The sequence below is a fragment of the Myzus persicae genome, unplaced genomic scaffold (assembly GCF_001856785.1).
Source record: "Myzus persicae strain clone G006 unplaced genomic scaffold, MPER_G0061.0, whole genome shotgun sequence".
NCBI lineage: Eukaryota > Metazoa > Arthropoda > Insecta > Hemiptera > Aphididae > Myzus > Myzus persicae.
The window spans coordinates 370,473-390,694 of NW_019104178.1; the positions used below are offsets into that span (position 1 = coordinate 370,473).

Consider the following 20,222-nt stretch of genomic DNA (forward strand, 5'->3'; position numbering starts at 1 on the left):
CTCTTTAGATTAGGTTAGGATAGGTTGAATAAAAATTTAATATCAAAAACCGTGAAAAAAAAAACGTTTGATATTGTAGGAAAAACAACATGAAAATATTTTTTTTCATTGATATTTCTTATTGTGGTATCAAATATCATGTCAAAATGCTTGAGTCCATATTACTTTCATAAGAAAATAAACCAATAATTCGGCCTTACTAACTTATTGTTTGACATGACAAGTAGGTTTCTAGCTATGATCAATTTATAGCACAATATTATTACACCATCTTACGATTGATGCTATATTGTTGAAATATAGATAGAGATGTTATGCCATAAAAATGCAAATCAAGAATAATACTTAATAGTTAATTTCAAAGGGATTGATAATCATACATTTATATTTGTTGTTAATATTATATTATTTGTTTATAAATTTAAAAAAAAAAAATATTAAAAAAAAGTTATAATCGTGTGTTAATCTTTGACCCCCCTTGTTCCTTTATCGCCGGATACAACCAGTTTTATATCTTCTAATTAAATACCCAAACATTTAGAATGAGAAAAAATTATATTTGAGAACAAAATCAGAAAATTAGAAACACAGAATTTATTTCGTGAACAGGATGTGATAATTTAAAAATCAATCAAAAACAAATTCGCAATGTGATTATTAATAAAATAAATTTAACATTTTAAATTAAGATAATACTTGATTGATAATAAAGTAAGGAGAATTTCACAAAAAAAACACAAAAACAAATATTTGGCATGTAATCCAAGGCGTATTACCTCCTCGTTCTGCACCATGAGGAAATTTATATTAATCCAAACTGAGTCCGTTGGCTGCATCAAGACAATATTTGATTTAGGGCCAAGACCGTAGCTAGAAATATATTTAAGGGGGAAGGGGTTGAGTATAAATATGAAAATCAAGGCCTTAGCCACAAATTTCCGGGGGGGGGGGGTGTTTGACCCCCCGACACACAAGAACCTCCCGCTTATCCACTAACCGACAGACAGGCTAAAGAATATCAATCGTATAATATAATGTCTTGACCGGCGGCTGTGTGTTTCAGGTGAGGAGGGCCAACAGAGAGCGACAGCGGCTGTCACGGCTGCAGAAGAAAGAGATCGGGCTGGCCACCATGCTGCTGTGCGTGGTGGTCGTGTTCCTGCTGTGCAACGTGTGGGCTCTCATATCGAACGTGGTGGAGGCGTTCTACGGCATCACCGTCGACCAGCTGGTCAAAGTCAGCAATCTGCTGGTGACGATCAACTCGTCCGTCAACTTCGTCATCTACGTGATATTCGGCGAGAAGTTCAAGCGGCTGTTCTTCAAGCTGTTCTTCCCGAGAGGCGTGTGGATGTGTGGCTGGCACTTCGCCACCGACGGCCGGGGAGGCCCAAGTGGTGGCGGCGGCGGTGGCCACGCGGCCATTGACGACAGCGAGGCCACGTGCAACGGGGCGACGGCGTTTGAGTGCAGACAATTAGCCGCCGCTGTGGGCGGTTCCTCCTCGTCCACTGACCACTTCAAGCGGTCTCACTACAGCCGTCACCATTACCAACACCACCATCACCATCATCACCACCATCACCACCGGGACGGTAACCGTCTGGACCACCAATATGGGACGGCGACTAACGGCGGAGGTGGATGTGGTAACGGGGGTAACGGTGCATCCGACGACAGGGAACTCTGCTCGAAGACTCCTACCAACAGCGGTCTGATGTGGGAACACTCAACCACTACCACTACGACCACTGTGAACGTACATCAGATCTGAGCTTTGACAGTTTTCAAGTGTTTTTGACATTGTCATGGATACTTCACAAAACTTGTGTGTGATTTTTTTTTGTTTTTTATTAAACAAATATTATATCAAGTTACCAATTTAATGCTATGGAGGTGAAAAGGATGATGGTGAGAAAGAGGATGCCAGCTAGACGAGTATCATGGGACTTGGAAGGATAAAATATTTCATGTTAGACTCGAACAGACGGACGAACGGACATTATTATTACTGTCTGAAATCTATATATAAATTATGTTTCTCACAACGTTCAAAATTGAATTAGGAAAAAAAATTGGTCGGCTACTATAATAAATATCATATGATACATGATCGGTTGTGCTATCATCTCGATAGTCGATTACATGAAATATTGGCAACGGGTGATTCGATATAATATTTTACGTGGATAGGTATTTTTTTCTACCAACTTCGTGGTTCACTGAACGTCATCTATTTGATCGTGAAGCATTAAGATCATTATAAGCCAGCACCCTCGGGACGATCACTCGCCATTTCGGCTACATGAAAGACGGCGATTGGTATCTACATACATGATACCTACAATCAAAGTTAGGCAAGTAAACTCATTTTTTTTAACTTGTTAAATTGTGTTGATAGTGAAGAATTACATGTTTTAGTTCTTTTTAACTTGTAAAAATTGCAAGGTAAATAACAAATTAAGTAACTAAGGGAAATCATCAAATTAATTGTTTTTTAACTGGATATGTACAATTCACTCCAAAACGCAAAAAAGTAAATTTGATAAAATTATTCACATTAATTACTAAGTATTTTTTTTACGTACAAAACAATAATTCGTACGAAACAAAATATGCATTTTAAATATAATATTGAGTTAAATTATTTAAAAACAATATTTAATAAATGTGACTTTACAATCAATCAACTGATTAGTAACTGCATATCACGGAATACGTTTTTAATTTTTACTCCAGTCTAACCTAATACTTGCTAGTTACAAATAATTCAACTTTTACTTTTTAACTCGTTTATGTCCAGCCTCCCACATTATGCGTCATATTCAGGAAACGACGCGCATGCGAGTAATATATAATATGGTTTTACAATTTTAATAAATGCCCTTGATAGTATACAGAAAGTATGTAAAGGTATATGCGAGTGGAGATTCGTTGATTCAATATCGAACGTTTAAATGCAAGCAAATTATATTTCGTCTTCAGTACCTGTCAAATAAAATCAAATAGTAAAAAAATTAATCGTTCGGTTTTTTTTATCGTCACCGTTATTGTTGTTAGTAAGCGACACGTGTCGCTTTTTTGTAGTTTTATTTGTGTGCATTATAGTCAAATGTAAGATATACACATAATTCAAATAAATTGAATAATAATTATTTAATTATTTAATCGTTATAATAATATTTCCCCGTACTGACCGAAAGAATTTCTATGAAAAATGTAGTGTTTATATTATTTTATTGTCACGAGTACGCATTCTGATTACGTAACTTGTTTTGCTTACATCCCAAATGACCTCACTGTCTCCACAATAATATTGTACTTTACCGGGAAATCCGAATCTCGTGTTCGTATAAATTTAAAAACGAATACACTTTTTATTTTTTTCCGAGCAAAATTCAAAGACTTTCAGAAATTTGGAACCTTACGCGTGATTCTTACACAGAAACGCGGACGAACATCTGCTGCATACCTATACGTGGCGTATGTCAAAACGTCACTCGGATTTTAATCTCATTTCCCGCCCGCAATCTGACCCCAAAGCCAAAACGTACCAATGATACCTAACATTGGTATAATATAGGGCCTGAAGACCGAAGAAGTGGTGGTTTCGTCTTTTTATATCCAAACATAATAATTGAAATCCCCCCAAGCACGTCAGAGATCGCGAATTCATCTAATATTATCATGTACTATATATTATTATTATTATTATTATTATTATTAAGTTGTGTTTACGTGCATGTATATACCGATTCCCGTGTTTATATTCATATATATACTTTGTGTAACGTGTATGTATATAATATTATTTGTGTTCGTGTGTGTCATTGTACCTACGTTATATTGTATAACAATATTCGTGTGGGTGGTAATACTTCTTTTTCGGTACTATGTCATGGCGTTAAGGTTGAGAATATTATATCTTGGGTTTCATAAAAATCATTTTTAATTCGATATTTACTGTGAATACCTATAACACTTGTACGAAACACCTATATTGATGTTGTATTATAATATTATTAATACCGTATACGAAGTATGTTATGAAAAATGCGTGTTGTGCCCGTAGTAATACGAAATTTATAAAATATCGATAATATCATCCGAATCCATGTAAAATGTACTGTATAAATCATTTATTGTAAAAAAAAAACAGAACCGTATACCATCATCATTTTTCTGTAATTTTTTTTTACATAAAATCAAATATATATAAAATAAACATTTTTTTTTCAAATTACATACAAAAATATTATGTAAAATATACGTATTATATTGTACCTTATTCATAACATTAAAAAAAAATATATATAAATGTGTTTACAAACACTGTGTTTTTTATAATATTTATAACTAATTCAAATATATATATTAGTTTAAACCATATTATGTTAAAAAGTGAGTGGCCCAATTTATTTTGAGACAAAAGAAGAGAATTATCAGATAATGACGTATTAGAAACAAGATTGAAAGAAAGATATAGGATTAAAGTCATTGAAATTTAAATCTAAAACAAAGATGAGCCTGCAGATCACAATGTGGACTTCAAACGATCAATCTACAAATCATACTTTTATATCAGTACAAAACATATACATTTCCAATCCAACTGCATTGCGCCTAGACTCTAGACTCAAAAGGATTGTAAAAGTGAATGTGAACCTAATTTTTGGAATGAAAATTAAAACAAAACTCAGAAAGTCAAAGAATAACGTATTTAAGTCCAAATCCGATTTAAAGATATATATACCTATTATACCTTTCACAAAACAGTGAGTTTTACTTAATTAGCTACTTCTGAAATAGTAACAGCCAACAGGTATAACTCGTCAATTTTATTTTGACGATTATACCTACCGTAGCCAATTGTTTGTGCAATCATATGTGTCTCATATTTTATATTTTATTCTATATTGATGTTACTTCAAGTTTTCAAGGCTAGATATTTAAAAAAAAAATCTTATACTTTTGCAAAGTGTGATATACAAAATAAATAAATAAAGAGTAGTTTTGAATATTTTTTATGGAATTGTGTGTAGTATTCGGGTACGAATATAAGTTATGGTATACATAACGTTGGGTTGCTACAGTACCAGAAATAATAAATATGAATGATCAATATCCATCGAACGTTTGTAGATTTTAAAAATTATAATTGATTTAAGTTAATTTTTTGGAAGTTGTTATAGTACAACCTCAATGTTGAACGGCATAGTTCATAGAAGAACGAACCTGTTGTTTGTAAATTAAGATTTCTCTTTCTAGATAGGTTTTAGAATAAATAAGTTGCCTTTGTGGATTCTATAAGGATTAAGCTACATAAAAACAACAAAATCGATACATCTCCAACATATTTAGTATGGAAACCCTTGCATGACATAAATACAAGCTAAGTAGGGTTAAAATTATTTAATGACTTGTCATCTGGTAAAGTGAATTCTCTATAATTCTAATAAACTCCAAAGCCCCACGACAAATTTCAATATCCAATATTACTTTTTACATTCCTCATTTGCACATCTAATTATTTAGTGAATTAATCCATCACCAGATTAATGTATCTTGCCCATGTCAACACGTCCCTCCTATATTAATGATGTGCCTATTTAACGTATAGTGTATACATTATAAATTATATAAACTACGTAACTTGTAATCATATTTAATTTAGTAGTCTATATATATATATAGCTTTCCTCAAGGGCTAGCCCTTAAATATAAGCCGAATTAAATAAAATACATTCAATAAATACAACACTCACTATAATTCAAGATTGAAGTTCATCCAAAAATGTTCATTAAGTCTTTTTAAATTATATGTAGCTTGTAATTTATTTTTGGAGCATAAAATCAACTTAATTAAACCCGAAAATACACTAAACACATTCGTCTTTTATCTTCATTTTCACCGTCCCGTCACCATCACTGAAACAAACATACACATCCTCAAGCTACGACAATTAGGTAAGACTTATATTCTTATGTTATATTTTAAATTATGCTGTCAGTTGGCCACAGTAATAGATATTGTTGATGAATTTTTTTTTTAAATTTGTTATGCAAAATAGTTCGTAAACAAATATAATATTGTAACATGGTATACGACAAATCATACAAAAAAAAATATATATATTATATATATTTATAAAATGTTAGTGTTTGGATTTTTTTTATAGATTCAATAAAATAATATTTTATTCATCGTTTTTTATTCAAATTTACAACTAAAGGCAATGCATTTACCTTTGTAGACTCAACAAACATTCGATCTATTTCGAAGGTAATTCAGAGATATCAAAAAAGTTTAGAGGATAGTTTGAACCAAATTTTAAAAATAAACCAAGTGCTTTATCCAATACGTCACAGGTGGATTGCCCATCTTGGTCAAATTAGTTCCCAAAGCTAGGTTAACCGATAGCGATTTGACCGTAAGCTGAGGTACACTAAAACTGAGAAACATCCATTATGCAGCTCAGTATTTTATATTCGTTAATGTTTTACCCAGGTGAAGAATGGTGTTATTTATACCTAGTATATATTGTAAAATATAATCTATGTTCTTTGTTGATACTCCCAATATAGATTAAGTTTTTAGTTTTTCACATCTTTCTTTTCTAACAAAAATAACATACGACATCATTATAAGGAGCCAACTACTAATTGTCATCGAATCGTTGAAATCTAAAAAGAGATACAGTTTCAACATAATAAATTAGTGTATTGACATATAAACAAAAACATTGCAAACATTTGTAATACATATATGTTTGAACTATAACGCCTAAAATTTGAACAATACATTTTTTTCCAATTGTTAATTTCTAGGCCTAAATTGATTATATTTACCAGCTAGTTTTTTAAAATTTCTTTTTTTCCATCTCGATGATTTGTGGTATAATTAAATTTTATAAATTATGAAAAATGTTTCCTACACATAAGTAAGTCTAATTTTATACAATCGTATATTTATTATTGCATTAATTTTGAGTTTATAGTAGATTATATCTAAAAAAATGTATATATTTTCCATCATAAATATTATCCGCTCTACCTACATAATAATAAACGAATAAGTTAAGATTTAAGATAAGTAACTAGTTTTCAGATTGAAAGTTATCAATTGTTCTCACCTCTTTTGTTTTTTTATTAATATATAGTAAAATATTATAGATATATGAATATATATATGTTCAACTATCTCGACTACTGAAAAACAAGAACAGCTATGAAATCCCTTATGTCTAATTGGTGCTTAGTCGTTGTCTAACCATAAAATTAATCTGGGAAAATTCGTTGCTCATAAAATTTGTTCTGAAAAAAATTAAAGTATAATATTTCAATATTTTACTGTAACACTTAAAATTATTATAATTAGTCAAGTAAGTGTATAGCTCGGTTTTTAACACATAACCAATGTATTTGTTTACTTTCCAATATAAATTTGTATCAATGATTTCAACAATTGTTCACTGAGTATAACAGAGAACTATATACCTATTATAGTATGTTTTTGACCTGTAAGGGTCATAAAATACTGTCCACAGACTTATAATCGTACGGCATACCTACGACCGAACGTAAATAACTAAATGCACATTTATCATGCACCTTTCAGACATTTTCTATTTTGGAGGAATGAAAAAAAAAACACTCAACATTTCACGTGATTTCTTTTATTCGTATGAATTTCATTTTTATTCATAATTCGATATTTTCGTATACATTGTGTGACAATTTATTGTGAACGTGATTTATAACTATACGCAAAACTATTGACTGGATTTAAATATTTTCATATAATATTAAAATATGTATATTCTTTTTTAACATTTTTTAAATTATTACTTAATACCTCATGTGCTTATAATTACGAAATTTATAAGCTCAAATTTCTACCCACTTTTAGTGGACCTATTGTTTTAAAATATGAAACATGGGGACACTTGTGTACTAACAGAGAAGACATTAGCCAATGTTTAATAGTTTAGTATATATTATGAGAAAATAAACAAGACCAACTTCTAAAGAACATATAAATTATGTTTTTGGTCCCACGAAATTTGTTGTAACAGAAATTCCTTTAATTCATTTGAATATAATTTATCATCTCGTTACTCAACAAGAGCTTTTTGGAAACCTGAGGTATAAGTTTATAGTAAGTAGCTTCTGTAGACAGATTAGATGAAGCATTTTGGTCACAAATTCTTCAGAAAACAAATCGAATAAATCATCTGTATTGAACTGATATGTATAAGATTTTATGCGGTTGCTAGAAAGATTTGTTAGACTGATTTCTACTTATGAACCTTAAGGTGAGAATTATAAATACTTTCTGTGGTATATGTCACATAATACTTAGTTGATAAACTAGGATATATCGGATTTGATCTCGATTATATCGGAGAAAACAAATTATAAGAAAATAATTATACAACTCATACTTGTATTATTATTTTTGTTATTTGATTACAAAAATAACTAGTAAATATAGGAATTCTATAATGAAAATAAATAAATTCAAATTATTTCTTAAGTTGGCCAAAATATGACGACATTTCTTACAAGAATAAACAATAAAATATGAAAAATAAAAACTTTTCCAATTTTTCTAATGGCACGGGGAAAATATGTAGTATGTATTACTAATTTCAAAAAATGTATTTTATACAAACTCAAGTCAGTCACGTAGATATTAGAAAGTAAATTATTACATCAGTATGGTTTAAATTAATTTTAATTATTGAATAACATAATTGTATATAATATTAATATGAAATTATTATAAAATTATGATTTCGAGCACTAGCACATTTCTTGATCTTTATTCACTAGTTTTCTATTAGGTTCTATATTATTTTATATTATTTATAAATAATAAAGTATCGTTTTAAAATTCAAATCAGGGGATTTTGATTCAAAAAAATATATTTTATCCAGATGTTACACATTAAATAATCAAATTATACATTCTGGTTTTTTTTTGTAATCTGTACGTTGATCAAACAATAATTTTAATTTTGGATTAAGTTATTTAAATAAAATAATAAACACCCAGTAGAAAAAAAAACTGATTTGTCAATAGCTAATATAGAATTATGATAAGCTGAATTCAATGAAAGTACAAAATGTATTTTATTAAAAAATAAATACACTCTCATGTTGCAGTTTGGTTTTCAAAATAAATAGTATTATATTATTATTTGTGAAATTACTAAAGGGCTATAGATGAGTTTCACAGTAATTTATAAAATAATAAAAAACGTAGGTACAATATAAATATGAATATACTGAACCAACACTTTGACAACCGAAAGATATTATATTACCAACAATATAATATTTTTTTGTCAATTATGTTTAAATATTTGAGGGAATTATATTATAAATTAATGAAACCTACATGGTTTGTCACTTATCACTGACATGCGTGGTGATCAAATCACATTTATGTTTCGGAAAATGAATGAGTAGGGACTTTGGAAAATTTATATATTATTTAATAAAATGAATATCATGCTAATATTTAAATACCTAATACAATGTTATACGGAAAAAATAAATATTTTTTGTCAATCGTCGTCGCATGCCATAGTGCATTTATTATGCCGATTTCAGAGTAAAATGTTGCTCAAAGATGAATTAAATATTAAATAATGACTGTCTGTCATCTAGTTAGACTCTAACATAACGAAAAACATTTATCATAACAGCATAAACGTTAGGAAAAATATCATATCTATAGTCTAATTATTTAAGCACAATTACAATTGATTGTTAATCCTCGTGGCCATCGTTCTCTTGCTAATGTCAACCGTTGTATTTATAGTTTAAATTAATTATATATTGCCATCTATATAAATTAAATAAATACAATTCATCGAAAAATAACTCAAAACACAATTTATAATTCAAAACAACTAATACTAACTGTTTCTTCTTTTTTTTTGGACTTAATCAAATGTATGGGTAACTTATTACTAAATATTTGATATTATTTTAGTCATAGGTATCCAAAATTGATATATAAACACTAATATTAAATTAAGTCAACATTTATTTCTGACGACAAACACAATACCAATTAAGATAGACGTTAACACGGGAGATTAAGTGATTCAACCCTGCTCTTTGGGTACAAGTTTATAAATTAGTGATAAGTAAACAATAAATTAGATTTTAAGATGGCTTGGATAAAAAAAAAATCATATAATTTGGCAACAAAATTAATATGACATAATATTGTGAGCAAATAGTGAGGACTATAAATGGATGAACTGGTGTTAAATCCTTTAAATCTTTATTATAAATCACCATTGTAAATCGTCAAAAAAAATGTATTATTTTTATACCTAAGCAGCCTAGTCAGCATATTTTAGAATATTATAATCAAGTGCACTTGAAGTTTAGTTATATCTGTCAGATTGTACATATTATATTGTATTTAATTATTTTCAAAGAAGGATATATTTTAAGAGTTGTATTCATTTATTAATTTTATTTCAGTTAGGTACTGACTATGCTTAAAACGGATGCATTATTAAAACAAATTAGGTACAATATATGTACAACCTGACAGCTATGGATTAAGTTCAATTGCACTGAAATATACTGACTTGATTGCTTAAATATATAAATAGTACATATCTTTTAAATTAAATTATTTATAATTGTATAACAGTTGTAAATACTAAATACTAAACAATGATCAATTTCAAGTAACCTTACTCTTTTTAATAGTAGACAAATTTCATACCATTTTGACAAAATAATACGGTCCACGTTTTAGGTAAATTAACAGTATATATTTTAACAATATAATAAATAATAATATATGTTTTTACTAACACATAAAATTAATACTTCTGCCAATATTTCTTGTTATTACTTAAATTAACTTATTACTCCTGCCAAAAAACGATAACTGGCATGATACTTAATAGCTCGGTTTATCGAAAAATACCGCAATATCAATTTACAGAAAAAAAATTAAAACTAGGTAATACAATCTTATAATAATTATAGTACAGAAAAATCAAATTAATTTGTTGAATGTTATGTACAATATTTAAGAATAAAAGTTAATGCAAACTGATATGAGTAGGATTTGCGTCCTTTCCAAACACATCATACGATCGATGATTGAACTATTCTTACCACAATTGTAAGTTGTTATTTTCCTTGATACTTAAGTATAATTGGACGATGTAAGACAACAAACCTATAAGGCTAATTAAAGAAAAGTTCTAAAAAATAAATAAAATAGTAATATACAGGTTTGCTTAAATTTATTTCATAATAATTTGTAAATTTCAAAATTAAATTATTCAAAGTACATAAAACTTGAATCAAATATAATTTATGATCTATATGAATATTGGTTTTTATTATAAGACATCAATGAAATCCATACAGTTTTAAATTAAAATGAGACTTGGCTGCATATGTTTCATAGAAAATATTGTAATTTTTCCAAAGAACTATTTTTGATAATTTAAATGAATTCTAAAAATAGTCATATTATCTATACGTACTTTATTTCAACTAACACATGTATATGTTATATCTAAAATATTTAATATCGTTCCTTTTAACACTGAAGCTATTATTTATTTTAAAAATTTAATTAAAAAAAAACCAATATTTTTCATGTTTATGCAGTCTTGTCATAATATAGAAGTTAATAAATAATAAGTATAACAGAATTATTTAAAGAATAATATTAAAGTTAAATTATGACGTGCTTTACAAATGTAAGTGACGGTCAGCAGAATTTCAATTCTTAAAATGTGTTGTATTAAGATTGCATATACATTACGCCGTCTTAAAAATTTATATTGACATTTTTTGTTTATCTTTTTATTATATTATTAGTATTGCATATTGTATAAATCTTCAACAAAATTTGAGCACTTTATTATAATAATAGTCATAATTTTTTTTCATTTACATATTTACATGTACCTATATAATATTATAGATAATACAGAACTTTAACAACATGGATAGAAAGGAAACATCCAAGTAATCTGAGATCAAAAGCTACGGAAAAAAACCAAAAAACACAATGAAAAACGCAAGGTAACGAAATCGGAACTGAAATAAATTAAAAATCATGATAAACATAATAATTTTCTTAGAAAATTTTTTTTTTAATGTTTTGAATTACAGATGTTAAATTTTAAAATACAAATGAAGGTCATCCTTGAGTCATTATGAAGAAACGACTAGTGGAGGAATCGGGGTGCAGAGTATTTTATACGTTATACTATAATATATTTATTTTATGTGATTTTTATCTGACCTATTTTATTTAAGCTGTCTTTCGAGTTGAAAATTTCACAATTTGATATGCAAATTAATGTATACTTCGATAGGTCTATATTTTAGGGTTTGATCTCAAAAATCTTCATCTGCTTAACACTTATCATTTGAGTAAATAACTACCATAATGTCGGTAATGAAGCAATATCAACAAAAATTTAAAATTAGTCAAGTACTTAAATTTTTTTTGAATTTCCTATTATGAGGTTACAATTGTAGAATTAATATTTCATTAATCCATTATTTCATTTTTATTCTAAAATATCTTTTATTTCCATACAATTACCCGCGGATTTTTAATTTAATTGTTGCACTATCATAATTGTAAACAGAAATTAAATATATTTTTTTATTTATTAAAGTTATTGAAAATTTGAAACGATAAAATCTTTGTCTTCCGAAAAATGGACTTTTTGGACATACTATTTTTTTGTTACCGACGATAACATTAATTATTTTGTAGTATCCAAGCATCAGGTACCTCAAAATTACATTTTTCTCATGGTTGAAAATAATCGTTTAAGCGATGTTTTTTTGTAATTAACAAACATACCTAATATGTTCATAAACAATTTATAAAATGTTAAAATAATATTTTTAACATATTTTTATATCAAGAAATAATTTTTATGTTTTATAGCATTTTTAAATGTCATAAAGTGTTTCCCGAAAATGTTCTAATAATATGAAAATATCATTAAAACTGAGTATAACACATATAGTTGTATGTTTACTGATATACTTAATTTAAATTGCCATGACAATTAATTCACAAAATCAAATAATCAAGAAACTTCAATAGAAATTTCAATTATTTAACGGAATTAAAAGCAGCTGCATTAGATTATTAGTAACTGATATTGACTTTTGGTATATACTTGATACTTAAATGAGAAAAATCACTTATTCGATATATTTGTAACCTTGGAATAAAGTTCTTAAGTATTTTAATTTTCTACTAAAATTAGTTTAATCACTTGCTCAAAAGTATAATATAATATATATTGCACTAGATTATTACAATATAATTTATACAAACATATATTAACTTTAAATCAAGTTGATTTAAATGAAACTGTCTTCAAAATGTATTATACCTAACTCTAAATCCTAACCATTAAATCACATAACTATTAACCCCAATTTTTCTATTTCAGGGAGTTCCAAAAGTAGACTAAGAATACAGGCTTTATTATCAGAGCTAAAGATGTTTATCACTACTACATGTACACATAATAATATAATAATTTTGTTGCAATATTAATAAATTTGTAACTATAACTATTTTGTAATTATTAATTGTAAATATTTTTTATAATAATATTATTCAATCATGATTTTAGTTATCAGTTTTCACCCGAAAATTAATTATAATTAATCAAAACTGTTGTTAAAACATTTGTCGTAAATTATATTTCTAGAAAATCATGTTATATAATATGATTTTGTCAACGAAGAATGTTTTAGATAATTGATTAAACAAGTTACTTAGTATTTACATTCAGATAATAATTAATAATATAGAAGCACATTCACAACACATAATCGCAGCATGGCCAGAAACGGCCCTATATAAGCGTATCACGTGAAGTGGAATATTCAGTCAAACACATATTAACTGAATGCTTAATAGGTTCAACAATTTGAAAAATAAAAACCTCATATACAGTCATACCTAATCCACTAGCAGAAGCCCTACAACCGGACCTACAATCAAATATCAACATCATTAACATATAATGTAAAATATATGTGATTACCATTTAAATTAGAACAAATGGCTTAGTAACCGTTATGTTATTATGATCAATAAATATAAAACAAAAATAATAATAATTATACTCTTTAATAGTTGTGCGAAAATATTTTGTATTTTGTAATATCCGTTACATAAATTCAAATAACATAATTACCTAACATAACCATTCAAACAAAACAATGAAAATAAGAATATTACAAATGAATATTGTGAATAGAAAAAAAAGAAGATGTGTATTAACTGTTAGATTTCTCCTATATACCAAATATTGTTTAGATGAAAATCAAAAATCATAACACTCGCTTAGTGAAGAGTTACTCTAGCTTCTTAAGTAAATATAAATTCAACCAAAGTTATTATAACAATATAATATACGACACATAGATTTTTTTTTTTTTGATTAAGTCTTAAGCTGCTAAGGTCATTAGTCTGGTACTGTGTGTGTGGGGGGAGGTCGGTTGGAATACGTTTGTTCGGTGGCAAGGATGTGTTGCTAAAAACCCGGATGGTCACCCATCCGAGTGCTAGCAACGACAGCCGGTACGTACGTTCCGAGCGTTGACGCAGATTGAGCGTACGACCATGCCTCACCAAGTCACGACACGACACATAGATTTGTATGGTATTAGTTCATCATTATAGGTAAGCTAAACTTTATTTCATGATGTAGGTAGTAATAGTATGTTGATTAAACTTAGGTCAACTATATGAATTATATAATGTTATAATATTACGATGTTTTGCTCGTACCAAACAAACTTATACACATTGTTGTGTCATGGAGTTTAAATAATCATATTTTATTTTGAGCAAAATTGAAAGTATTCTCAAATTCAATTTTTCAATAAACTTTAAGTCACGCTCACTTGTGCGTACTATAACAAAAGATTAATAGTATTTACCTGTGTTTCGTGTTAAAAATAGTCCATTTATAAAATATTTCTGTAAGACGTCTATGGACCAAAACTTAGTTGATGCATTTTAGTTCCACCTAATGATGGGTTCTATGGTATTTTAGACAAATTAAAAATTCACATAATCGATTACTGTTGTAGGCGAGCCAACTGATAAAGACTATATTTATTTATAAATTATAAATGTTGTCAGTAAAATGTTTTTTTTTTTAATAAATATATTTAGACATGTGCTCTTATGTTCAGATAAATTTAGGTATAGATGTAGGCACAAGCCTTAAGTTATTTCAAAATTTGATCTTACATTACAAAACTATAAAAAATATATAACCAATATAAACTATACAAAGTAATTTATGACGTCAGTCTCATTAAAAAAATAAAATTTCAATTTTTGTAATTATACCTATGGTTTTACTCAAGTAACCCGGTTTTTATTACAATAACATCACCTTCAAGACCTCAACATACGTTGTAACTAAATTGCGTAAGTCTGGACTGCTTATGATAAAATATGAATATTATTATTTCTAAAACAAAATTATTTATTAATTGATCAAGTAAATTATTTTCGCTTCCTTGGATGTTCTTTTAACATTCTAAGTGAACACGTTTAAATCCTATTTTTAATGATTTTTTTTGGAATAAATGCAACTGCGTGATAATACTCATGTTTACAGCACTTGCTAAATATTAGAATTAAACTTTCTTATTATCAAACAAATCATTTCTCAGTGTACCTAATGCAGACGAATTTTAACAAACTCTTAAAACGATATCAATCTATTAACAGTAAAAAAAACATAAGTGAATATTAGAATATAACGTTTTAAAATTGCAAATACATTAGTAACCACATTTAATTATAGAGATTTCAAAGAGTAAAAAATGTATTACTAGGAGACATATCTATTTTTAAACTTAAATTGATCGAATCAATCGAAACAACACAAGATACCATGACGTTATAATAATAATGAACAACAAAGACATTCCTGTGCACATTTCTCTCTCTATTACAATATCTAACATTCATTTTTTATCTATTTGACAATAGTTTCATTCGGCTTGTCATAAACATTGCATCAAAATAAAAAAATTAAACGGAATCAAGCTAGCATTATACTAAGTTTATTATTTTGTATAATATGATCTAGTACCCCTGCAGTAACTTAAGCAAAAAAAAAATCAATTAAATATTTCAAATACTCTATTTCATTTTCTCGTAAATGTATTAACTTGATAATTAACATTTAATTGTGTGTATATTTTTAAACAGCACAATATCACATTTGAACATTTGATAGAAAAATTGTTTTGCAATTAATTGTATTTAATTTGTTTTTATAGTGGGAAGATAATAAAACAAAAGTTCGAATAGAAAATGCATACCTATTATTTATTCATGTATAATAAAATAATTTGTTCTGATATTGCGAATGTATTTTACAAGATAAATAATTTTCAGCCATTATTTTATAGTATTTAAGCTAATAATATTAATAAACAATGACTATAGATATCCAAAACTCCAATGAGTATAAAATAAACAAATTCCACTCAAATTTAATTTACTAGTATAATTCTTCCATTTACATTTTATAAACAAACTACGAATAACCTTTTTTTGATATAACATTTTGATTGCTAGTACATAGAGAATACAAAATACAAAAACTATAAATTAACCAAAAACAAAAACTAGAACTGATGATCCACAATATACAGGTAGTTTAAAAATGGTTAATAGTTTTTTCCCAACTGATTGAAAGTATGTAAGCCAATAGTAAAACAATCAAACCCTATTTACACAACCATAAATGGATCCTCACATTGATTATTATTATCAGTTTTATTTTTTAGTACGTGTCCAACGAGTCATGGAAAAAAGAAGAGAACATTTACATAGGTTGTTATTTGTGATTAATATTTCATCAGTTGTCACTAACAGACAATGATGGTCAAACAGTATTTTTCGGGAACATAAATATGATAGTAATTAATGCAAATAATTATTATCCATCACCTGCCTGTGTGTTACGTTATCATATTATAAATAGGTAAGTGGCAAAATTATTTTGAAATATACTTCATAACGGTTATTGTAATGTTTAGGTCTAAAAAAAAAATAGTTAATATGCAGATCATAATAAGTGCATCTGCACATTTAAGTAGTATTTCAATAATAATATTTATAAAATATTAAAAAAGTAAAATAGAATAATCAAAATTGTTGAAAAAATCCACATCCTGAAATGAACATTATTAATTGTTTTTCATTTCATTTTTAAAAATATACCTACCCTATACCACGCATCTGGGAAATATATTAATCTTAAAACATTGGTAATAGTAAATTGTGAACTCCATTAAGGCCTCTGTACTAATAATATATAATAATACACAATTTATAATAAAGCTTACGCGGTGACTATGTGATTTATTCCATTAATTTGAGCACTGGTATTTTAGTAAGATAAAAGTTTTCAAAAACTTAGAGAAAAGCTCGGGTGAGTTACCTATATCAAATGTCAAAGCGTCATCTGCCAACCGCAATACCGATCACCTAGCGACTTTATAAGTTTCTAAAGTAAACATCAAATTTTAATGTTGGAAAAGTTTGAATAAGAAAACAATTCACAACCGAAAACTTAGCGGTGTAAAAACGTCCGGTTAATTTTCATTGTTCAAGTCAATATTTATTAAATTATTGACAAATACGGGAAATTCCATTCGGTTTTTTTCATACTTATACCCAAAGTTTAGAGCGTTTTCACGTATCCGTGTGTCCACAAAAACAGGGTACTCTGTAAAACCCAATTCCTTACTATATAACTCAGGACCAAATAGGTAAGGGTGTTTGTATTGTGTTTGCTGGACATGGACTAAATTATTGGATCATAAATTCCTATGACTTACAGTTTTTTAATTATCATTCTTATTTAGCGCATGCGCTAAAACTTCACTTTTTCTGTGTACCACTGTGTTTTCGCGGACTCGCGGTATAATATATATAATACTATCACTATTTCCGGTATACGTATGTAAAAATAGCGCGTTTGCGACACGTTTTAGATTTTTAAACATTTGGCGAAGGTAGCGTTAAGTATAAAATATTCCAAAGGAAACTGTTTTATTCACTGCGTTCTTGTGGTTGATTACATTATTATTATTGTGTACATGAATAATATATTATTACGGCATGTTCATAAATCGCATAAAATGATGGCGGTAAAAATTATTCTGAATAAATAAACCTGAAAACACGGAAAAATAAGTTCCGGTAAGACGTCCAGAGGTACATGCAGCTGTAGTATATTTATCTACATCAATATTTTACATTGACGGTTATGGCTATCATTGATCACTTTTATCCCTGCAGTCTTCCCGAGTGAAGTGTATCATAGACTTCAACACCTGGTGTTTACGGTACCTAAGGCAACCGCACGGTCGAAATGTATTTTTTTGTTTTAAATTACATTCTGTGGTCACTGCACACACCACAACCACGCGGGTGCCTACATACATTTACGCAAAACATCTCGAATGGTAATGGTTTGTAAGTGCTTCAGTCGTATGTTGTTTGCCTACAAACAAACGTTTGAATTAATGAATTGACACATTTTAACACGATGGTTGTTTTTCGAACGTTGAAATATCAATTAAATTACATTTAAATTCTTGTAATAAATTAATATTCTAATAAATTCATAAAGTGATTTTATTTAATTGTATTTTAACATGAATATAAAAAAACAAAATAAAAATATCGTTACAAATAAATGTTATACTTTATGGTGTTTTTTTTTTTATATACTGACTAATACGTATTTGCTTTTAACAGCACAGCTGCTATAAAAGTATTTATTTATTCAACTTCAGTTTTAAAATTACTAACAAGATTCTTTAACATAACCCTTATTCAGTTGTATAATTTGGAGAGTGGTGTAGATAGGTGGTTGGCCTCAATTACTTCTTGTTCTGAGGCGAAGCTTAGGCGGGCATCAACAGTTCCCGGATGGGTGACCACCTGGGTTTTTATTGACGAAGCCTCACTCCACGTGCACGTGTTCCTCGACTAAACGAGACCCCCTACAAAATGATAATGGCCATAGTTACTGATGAATAAAAACAATTTGAATTCAATGATATCACAAAGTGTAATCAATAGACTGACAGACTGTCTTCGCTTAGAATCGTTTTTTAAATACAATGGTTTTATATAATTTAATTCAAATTTCACATATTTATTACAGGGAATCTCTAGACACCTAAAGTACCGAATATCGTTACCCATATATCCAGTGTAATTATTAAACATATTACCGTAGATACATGAAATGTTCGATGGATGTTTATATTAAACTTATTTGAACTGTATAAGGACATTTTTTGTATTTAAGGATTTTTTTTTTCTATTAATGTCAATAAAATTTAATTTATTCTTTGAAAAAGCATGACAGTTTAATACAAGACTTCTGATATATTGTTACAATGGAAGTTGAAAAATATTATAAAGTCATAGGCATGATTTTGTTTTATAAGCATTTAAACTTCAAATATTGACAAAATTTATCAAATTCATAATTAACAAATTATTTTGTAGTTAAATATTTACAAAGTGTTCAACTTTTATAGCTAAGGATCAAAAATTGAAAACAAAGTTGTACACAAGTAGTTAATTATCTGTAACCAAAAAATCTAAAAAATGAATAAACACAGTTTTTTTTATAGTTATTTTATGTTAAACTTTGGACGAAATTACATATTAAATAACCAAGAATAATGATTTAAGTTATTTTGTGGTAATTTAAAAATATTATTCGTGGGTACTTGAAACTTTTACAGTTTAATATCATATTTTATACACACGATGACTTTTCAAATGTAATTTTGGGTAAAAATAAATTTAACCTACTGTTGTACTAATGAAATAAATTATTCTTATCACAATAATATTATCAAATATACCAAATTATGTAATATTATAGGTTGACAGACCACTATCACTCAGAACCATTTTTCGTAAGCAATAGTTGCATATAATTGAATTCATATTTATTACCATCTATTGCAGTGGCCAGTGACCCACTTGTAACCTACTCTTTTTTTTTATAATGTGTCAAATTATTATTTAGTTTGGTATGATTTTTATTTTTACATATTTTAGAAAAATGTTGTTATATTTATATATGTAAAAATAATTTAACTGCATTAAGCATAAA

The 20,222-nt window shown here is 27.8% G+C and overlaps 1 protein-coding gene across 1 annotated transcript in view; it reads left to right on the top strand.

Moving 5' to 3' along the window:
• The window catches only part of LOC111039658 (FMRFamide receptor), a 125,004-nt gene extending 121,080 nt beyond the window's left edge, over window positions 1-3,924 (top strand). The window contains exon 4 of the mRNA XM_022323254.1: window positions 1,064-3,924. Coding sequence (XP_022178946.1) covers window positions 1,064-1,774 — 711 coding nt within the window. The 3' untranslated portion in view covers window positions 1,775-3,924. The remainder of the gene's footprint in view (window positions 1-1,063) is intronic.
• The last annotated feature ends 16,298 nt before the right edge of the window (window positions 3,925-20,222 follow it).